Raw genomic sequence first — 9169 nt, forward strand, 5'->3', positions numbered from 1 at the left:
TCAACACAATGTTGGATCGTAGTTTGTTGATTGATTCATCAATCGTTAAGTGTGTAATTCTCTATTTAGTGGTTCCATAATAATGAAGAAGTCGCAACCGGTTTTGTGGATGTAGGCATATTGCCGAACCACGTTAAGTCTTATGTGCTTTACTTATTGCTTTTAATATGTGATTGCATCGTCTATCTTTCATTCGACGTCGATCCAAAGATTTAATGTCTTGTGGGTTAATTCTATTTGGATTTTCCTAACAAATGGTGCGGTTAGTTTGGCTATCTCCCCCACCAAGTGATACAACATCTTTCTCAGTCTCCTGATAATTACTAAGATATTGAGGACAATGAAGAGATTTCTGCTGAAGTGGTTCTTGATTTTCTTAAAAATTTCGAGGAAGCAAAATTGCAACTCGTTGATACTATAAAGTGTCTTGATGTGTTAAGAACTGAGTTGAAAAAGGTTAATTCTGACCTTGTTCTCATGAAGACACATGCTAAAGAACTTCTTAATGAGGATATCTTCTCTGAAGAAGCACTGGATGCTGTCAATCACAAGCTCAAAGATCTCAAGGCTCATGAGGATCCCGAAAAGGCTAGTTGAAGTCAGTTCATGTATGTTTTTGGTGGTTTGGAAGTCTTTCTTGGTTTCTTAGCTTGTTGATTTCTTATTTTATCTCGGAAACTTCTTATGAGAATTTATTCTTGTATTTTAAGAAGGATAACTAGGATTTGGAATAGCCATTATTGTGAGTAAACATATCTATTTCCAACGTTTTCATCTTGAAATGTTTTTAGATTTACTTATTTAAATTCTAAAGTTTATTTGGAAGTTGATTTTTCAATATTAATCTTTATGGTTTCATATATAGCAACTTAATATGGTATATGTGTGTTTGAGTCTGTGAACTATGATTGTCCCATACATGGTCAAAAGTTAAGTCTTTCATATGTCGATATGCAAGTATTGATAAAAGATTGAATGAACTTTTGACAAACAAAAGATAAGCCTATTATGTCATAATAAAAAAAATTGATGGAAGATAGGATGATCTTTTGTTTACAAAGATTAAGTCCGTTATATTTCATTGTGCAAATGGTGATGAGAAATAGAATGAAACTTTGTTTATTCCACAATATTGATCTTCCCTGATCCATATTTTTTATGTAAATACTGTGGGGATCCGTAAGTTCTCTTATGTGAGTATTTCCGATCAAATTAATCATAGGTTCCCTCGTGGTTAATTTAATTGAGATTGTTGGATACAAATTCATGTTTCACGTGATTTGTTAATGTCCAAAGAAATCCTTCTTTTCTTGTGAAAGTAAGGTCGCTCTTGTTGTTCCTTTTGGAATGACATTTAATGGGGGAGAGTGCTTAGTTGAACTTGTGCTTAATTTCCAAATCTTTGTGGGGAGTGCGGTTATGGAATATTATAGGGGTTATCTTGTATCTTTATAAACTCCTTGATGAATGCATTTAGTTTCGGCTATATGATTGCATATAAAAAGTTGATATGTGCTTTCTTTTGGTCATGAAGTGTCTCTATGGAAATTTCATTAGGATCCCACTAGTTTTCGTACCTTTGCCAATTTTATTGACGAAAAAGGGGAGAATTATTATGTAGTTCACACTACAAATACATATGGTTTTCAGATCATTATGTAAGGGGGAGTGGTTTTCATGTGAGATGATGTATTGACTAAGGGGGAGTGATACATATCACCATAGTATTGTTGTCCAAGTTGTGATACAATTGAACTTTGATGTTGTGTAATAATAGTATGACATTGTATAACAATGATTGAGAGCCATTGTTTTCTCATTGTTATGGCTACTGATCTTCAACAACGATGATGCTGAATTGAATACCTTTGGAATCATTGGAGTACTTGGAAGTGACGAAGATTTCGAGTAATGTTGAAGAACCAATGAGATCAAGCATGTGGATGAGAAGCTGCAAAGTTTATTTTTTTGTATTCCATATGTATTGATAGTTTTGTCATTAAAATTGACAAAGGGGGAGATTGTTAGAGCACTGCTCGGTCGAACTTGAAAGCGTTACTATCTTAAGCTTGTTTGTCAAGTTTAGTTGCCAAAACTATAAGTCTTCATTTCTAGTCTACTTATATCTAAGTCTCGGACTATGATATAACTAAGCCAAGTAGTTCTCATGTGAATAACAATCCAGAAATAGATTTAGTACTTCTAAAGTGGATTGGATTCCAGGGAAGGGTAGGAATTCCCCTAATAAAGGTACTCATTTTACCTTCACTTATTTTACACCTTATGTGGATGATTTGTTAAGATCCGAGGTTATGATTACGCATAACAAATATGATGCTCTTACAAGAGAACTTGGTCTTGATACTGAGACTAGTAATATGGAGAATCATAAGGAAAAGGGCACAGATTTGGAGGAAGAAACAGATGATTCTGATGATAGTGTTGGCTCTAAAAGATGGGGTGATGTTGATGCGGATATTGTTGCAAGAAAACAAGCTAGGAAAGTATCTAAGAAGGTTGCGAAAATTCTGGCCTTGAGGAAGGTACAATCTGATGATAACAAGGATTCTGAGTCCAGCTCCAACAAGGAATCCCGTGAATCCAATTTGGATTTGGAAATATAAAACAGTTTGGATAAGGCAACTTCTAGCCGTGAACCAATATTTGACTTGGAAAATATTTTATCTAAGGAGGAGCTAGAAGTGGAAAGTGAAATTCAAAATGATGAAGTTCGTGCTAATTTCATTAGAAGTCCAGCCCATAGAAAAGATTTTTTTCAAGGAAAAAAAGGATCTAATTGATAGAATAACAACTAAGAATCAGGCTCAATCTAAGCTTGGTCCCGGTAAGAAACAAGTTCAATCTCCTATCAAGCTTGTTCCTGGTGGTAATTATGCTTCAGATGAAGATGAATATAGTGATATTTATGAAGACGACTATAATGAGCATTATGGAGTCCCTGATATGACACAAATAATTGTCGATCTTCTACCTAAGAAGAGAAATTTTAGAGTGGGAAATAAGGGGCGAATGTTTTTAATGTCTCTAGTTCTCCTCTTTTTGTTATTTTTTGTTTTTAGAAGCTTCTTTATGAGCTTTAAGTGCTTTTTTGTTGCTATTTTTTACCCCTTTGGTTTATGGGGGTACGGAGCTTTGTAATTCAAACTTTTAATTCTTGTAATTACGTTTTTTTTTGTTATAATAAACCTTGGACTTAATAAAAAAAAATCTAGGATTAGGATAGTAAGTGTAGTTAAGCTCTAGACTCCACGGCGTTCATCATGCAAAGACGAAGAACTACTCAAGGAACTGGTGGAACTTTATCGACAAAAAGGTATGTGGAGACTTGAACTTATCTATCACTCAAAAGTCTATCTATTCTATCTCCTATCTTGAGACAAAAGTCGTATTGCTATATAGACTTCGATTATACACATTTGCTATTTCGAGCCGAGTTTATCTCGCTTATGTATTTCTAGAACTATGTGTTGATAAGCTTTCGCTTTGGCCAAGTTCATCTTTACTCGTGATGAAAGTCATGTTGATTATTTCAATAACTTGAAAATCGCTTTGATGAAAAATAGTCTGTGAATAACAACTATATAACATCCTCTAAAAAAGTTTCAATGATTGAAATGAGAGTTTAGATCATGTAACCATCTTTGGATATAAACATAATGTGTTTTTCACATTTGCGTAAAAGTCCAAAACTTGGAACCCAAAGTATGCGTACCCGTACGCGTACTGGCGGTTGTTGGAAATCCGAGTGAGTATGCGTACCCGTACGCGTACTGGCAGAAAGTTCACGTCCGTGAATTTTTGCTGGAGTTTGAAAGTAAAAAACAAACTCAATTTGGTTACTTAAGTACGCGCACCTGTTCGCATACTTAGGTAGGTGTCATGTACCCGTCATGGTAAGAGGGTGCCCATATCCTATATGTATCTGTCTTTATTAATAATAATGTTATTTTGTATAGTTAGGGATGGTAATTAATAGTAGGTTGTACTGGTCGGTTGAGATGTAACCACCTGGTGAATTAATAGCCCTTGGATGGTAAGGGAAGAAATGCTTATCTTTATAAGGCAGAGTCTGTAACGAAAAATGCAGTCCAAGTTTAATCAAAAATCGATCGTTTATTCGATTTAGGCTCGATTCTTAGAAATTGGGAGAGGTTTATCCTTAATCTAATTATCCAATCATGTTATGTAAATCTAGGTACATAATAATTGGTATTAGATTCATTCTATCCATGGAGGTGTTTGATGAAACTACACAATTTCAACAGATCTCTGAAATTTAAAATAAAAATCAGTTAAAATTGGTAAAATTACATAAGAAAGTTGATAATATTTCACTTCAAGTGAGCAAGCCAACTACAAAGGAGGATCTCAAGGATTTTGCAAGTAGTTTCGATCATATAATCCAAGCTAGTGGTTTCGATCGTATATTCTAAGCTCAGTTGGAGAAATTTTTTGGCAAACATACCTACAATCATGACGATCCAGAAGGATCTTCAAGAATTACTTCGAACTCAAATACTAGTGGTGGATTATCATCTGATGAAGAAGATTATCCTAAACCAAATGGAGTTTGCGACTGAATGACTGAAACTGTTGCTCAACCTTCTGAATCTCAAGATTTCTGTGTTGATACATCTGAAGAAGCAAAATCAACTCTCACTTCAGTTCCATTAGGTTTTGTTTCTACAGTTCTCCATCAGGTTGAATCTCAGAGCATTCGATCGATTTCTACCGACAATGATAAGGACAAGGAGGATTCATTTGATAGTGTAAATTCTCAAGTTGATGAAGCTGTAAAGACCGCTACAAATGCTTTCGTCAAGATCAGTCAGGTTAAAATTGACAGGGTTAATTGTGAGGAACTTGAATGCTCGAAGGAATTGGTCTTTAATCACAATAACCTAATTGGTAAGAGTCGTTTTTCTCTCCTCTTTGATGATTCTAGTAGCATATTTGATCGAGGTAAAAGTATCCCTATTTCTTTTAATTCAAATGAGAAATTGATTGTTCCATGGTTTTCAAGTCTGGGGTACCAGTTAGATTTCTCGTGTATCCATTTGATTGTGCGTTGTATATTAATGATGCTGCAAGATGAGAGCAAAATGTTTGATAAAATGTCTGAGAGTGTAAATTTGAGTGGTGTTGGAGTAAAAAATTTTCTGGCAGCTCACAATGGGTAAAGTATTTGATCGAGGAAAAGAGTCAGATGGTATTAAAATGTTCTCTAATTCTGTTGGTGAATATGAATGTGATTTTGTTACATTTTCTTCTTATGTGATTGTTCTTCTTAAGTCTCTTTTATTGGAAAGGTACGATGATGATTTGGGTTGTTTCCGCATTCAATACAATCATAAATACTCCGGGTGTCTCTGTACTCACTATGTGTTCGATATTACTGGTTGGATACAATGCAGCTGGTACTATGATGGAGTTATTTGGTTAACTACATCATAGTAGATGGAGTTTCCGTAATCCTCTACTCTTGCAGATGGGAAATGGTTTACGAAATTCGCTAAATTTCTGTGAGGTGGCAAGACAATATGATGGTGAATCAAAGATTCTCTCAACGAGGCTTAACTGTCAGCTTGTTTTTCTTTCTCTTCGTGCTAGCAAGATGTGTGATGTGCCCCAGATTATTTTGCAAGAGCTTCTAAATTTTTCGGTGCTCCTATTCTTAGTTCACACAGTTTTTAGAACTCGCCTATCTCTTCCACAAATTGATCCTTTTCAGCACTCCAAATTACTTATTTCTGAAGTATTTTGGAGGTTTATGATCCAAGAGAGGGTTATACTGACAGCAGCACACTTCAATTGGAGTTCTCTGCGCAGTGAGTTCAGCATTTTAGGAAGGGGATTATCTGCGCATTATATATTACATGAGCCTGATGTCTATAGTAATTATCTGATGCCAGTGGGGTATTATAATGGGAACTCCGACCTTAGTGGTGGTATGTCTTTTGCTGTTTGATAGAGGTAAAAAGCTTGATAACGTGGTAATGACATTTGCAACGACTAGTGATGTTATACTCAATTATGTGCTAGCTGGGAATTCTACTGAGGTTCGAATTTTACAGGGATTTACACCACGACACTTTCTCACTGAAGTTTATGTTGTCTCTTTTGTCATTATCTTCATATATGAGGTGCACACCCATCCTGCAGTTCGAGGCCAGATAGAACAGCTGCGTCAACCCATACGCAATAGTGATCCTGGTGGTTCTATTAGTGCATACACAACAGTGAGCTTTGACGACATGGGGCCAATCCATTTTAACACACTAAGTACTCATGAGTTTTATTCTCTTGTCTGTCTGGAGGTGGTAACCTATCTGCCAGCGATCCATGTAGTCTGCAGGGAGGAGGACGGTTGTTTGCTGGGCATGCAAATGAAGTACTTAAAAGTCTTGCCAGAACATTTACTAGCAGTGGGATAATATCATATAAAAGTCTTCCCAGGGTATTTACTCACAATGGGTTAATGTCATGTATCCGTCATGGTAAGGGAGTGCTGCTCATTAGAATGATCATGCAATCCTTCATCCTTGAGGACAATGATGTTTTCAAGGGGAGCGGATTTTCATGTACCCGTCATGGTAAGGGAGTGCCCATGTCCTATATATGTCTGTCTTTATTAATAATAATGTTATTTAGTATAGTTAGGGATGGTAATTAATAGTATGTTGTACTAGTCGATTGAGATGTAACCACCTGGTGAATTAATATCCCTTGGATGGTAAGGGAAGAAATGCCTATCTTTATAAGGCAGAGTCTGTAATGAAAAATGCAGTCCAAGTTTAATCAAAAATCAATTGTTTATTCGATTTAGGCTCGATTCTTCGGAATTGGGAGAGGTTTATCCTCAATCTAATTATTCAACCTGTTATTTACATCTAGGTACATAACAGAAGGTTACTTTCTAAAATCGGTTGTTCATGAACTAAAATATTTATATAATAAGGAATCCAATCTTTGTAAATTGTGGTTATGATGTTCATGAATCGATTCGAATGCATCAAAACTTTATTTTGCTTCGATTGTGTCTTGTATACTTCTATGAGATCTAAGCAATTGAATAACTCTCTAACTAGTTTATTCGAGTCATTTGAACTAGTTGTGGTGAAGATGAATAAGGTTGATATGAAAGTGCTCATATGGATAACCATTGGTTAACTATTGTTGAACGAACTAAGTATACACGTTTAGGTACGGTTACTCAAACCTTAATGAAGTTACATTTCATTTGTGTATAACAAGATAAGTTCGATCTAACGGTTGAAATATATTAGCTTGAATCTAATCAGTTTTTCATCTAACGGTGAATATTGAATGCTTTGTTACCAAGGTAACTTAGATTGCAAACCCTGATTTTAAGACTATATAAAGGAGAACTTTAGCAACTGGGAAACCTAATCCCTACACCTCATATGTGATACTAGTTGTATAAGAAAGATTTGACTCTCCTTTAACCTTAGGTTTCTCTCGAGACCCCGTAGGTTAACGACTTGAAGACTTCATTGGGATTGTGAAGACAGACCCAACTATTTTCTCTGTAGTTGCGTGATCTGATCTTACTGTTTCTATCGTGATTTAGTGAAATCGTAAGATTGGATTGAGATTTATATCTCCGATAGGAAATATAGAAAAGTAGTCACAAACACCTTCGTCTCATCGTATGTGATTCCACAATATCTTTTTTCGCTAGTCGATTAAGATTATTGTGAGGTGATTGATATTTCTAGGCTGTTCTTTGGGAATATAAGTCCGGTATATCAATTGGTTCATGTTCACCTTGATTTATCAAAAGACGGAACAAAACTCGTAGGTATTTCTGTGGGAAACAAATTTATCTAATCCTGTAGACTTTTCTGTGTGTGACAAATTTGTTTATTAAAGTCTTCGACTTTGGGTCGTAGCAACTCTTAGTTGTGAGTGAGATCAGCTAAGGGAATTAAGTGCGTAGTATCATGTTGGGATCAGAGACGTAAAGAGCGCAACTGAACCTTGAATCAGTGTGAGATTGATTGGGGTTCAACTACAGTCCAGACAAAAGTTAGTTTGTAGTAGGCTAGTGTCTGTAGCGGCTTAATACAGTGTGGTGTTCAATCTGGACTAGGTCCCGGGGTTTTTCTGCATTTGCGGTTTCCTCGTTAACAAAACTTCTGGTGTATATGTTATTTATTTTCCACATTATATTTTGTTATATAATTGAAATATCACAGGTTGTGCGTTGAATCGATAAATTGGTAAATCCAACCTTTGGTTGTTGATTGGAATTGATTGATCCTTGAATATTGGTCTTTGGTACCGTTCAAGTTATCTCTCTTATTTTCAATCGGGCTCGCAAATAATTGTTTGTTTGATTGCGGATTGAATTGAGGGATTGAGAAATAACTCTTTGATATACTTTTCTTAAGATTGAGTCTGACTGTCTAGTTGATTCTCTTGAAAGTATATTGGAATTAGTCCATACAGATTGCTAAGCGAAATATTGTTTTTTTTTGTTAAGTTCAAGGTTTATTATAACGAAAAATCGTAACTACAAGAATTACAAGATGGGAGGCTCAAGACCTCCCCACCCCCCATAAACCAAAGGGGTGGAAAAACTCTAAAAGCTCATAAAATAAGCTCATAAACACAAATAAATAACATAAAGATAAAAACTAGGAACATTAAAATCGTTTGCGCCCCTTGTTTCCAACTCTAAAATTCCTCTTCTTGTAATGAAGACCAGCAATTATTTGTGTCAAATCAAGGTCTCCATAAGGTTCCTTGTATTCATCTTCATAAATATCATCATATTCATATCCATCCTCATATGAAGCATAATTACCACCAGGAATAAGCTTAATAGGAGATTGAGCTTTTTTCTTAGGTGTCATTCTATCCATTAAGCGAAATATTGGGTGTAGTTGTTAGACCCCCGTTTTTTCAGTTAGGGTTTCCGAGTTTTGGTATTGATTGAAGATTCTTGAGATTTGAGGATGGAATCAAGTAATTAAGAGGGGTTTCTGTTTAAATCGAAGTCGTGAAGTTGTTTTGAGGATGAGTCAATGAATTAGGGTTTCTCAAGATGAACTAGAAGTTCCATTTAGGGATGTTTAAGAAGGATTGAAGTTTGGGTTTTAACTGAATGAGGAAAGGGGTGGAG

At 35.5% G+C, this 9169-nt stretch overlaps 1 protein-coding gene across 1 annotated transcript; it reads left to right on the forward strand.

Moving 5' to 3' along the window:
• The first annotated feature begins 4125 nt into the window (after positions 1–4125).
• On the forward strand, positions 4126–6842 carry LOC113287191. Its single transcript, XM_026535880.1, has 2 exons — positions 4126–4929; positions 5436–6842. Exons 1-2 carry the CDS (start codon positions 4602–4604, stop codon positions 5462–5464), a joined length of 357 nt encoding a protein of 118 aa, XP_026391665.1. The 5' UTR covers positions 4126–4601; the 3' UTR covers positions 5465–6842.
• Positions 6843–9169: the final 2327 nt, after the last annotated feature.

The sequence above is a fragment of the Papaver somniferum genome, chromosome 6, assembly GCF_003573695.1.
Source record: "Papaver somniferum cultivar HN1 chromosome 6, ASM357369v1, whole genome shotgun sequence".
Classification (NCBI taxonomy): Eukaryota; Viridiplantae; Streptophyta; class Magnoliopsida; order Ranunculales; family Papaveraceae; genus Papaver; species Papaver somniferum.

Coding starts and splice junctions, on each gene's coding strand:
- LOC113287191 (XM_026535880.1), top strand. CDS start 4,602: ATGACTGAAACTGTTGCTCAACCTTCTGAATCTCAAGATTTCTGTGTT. Junction 4,930..5,435: donor TAATCACAATAACCTAATTG/GTAAGAGTCGTT, acceptor GATACAATGCAG/CTGGTACTATGATGGAGTTA.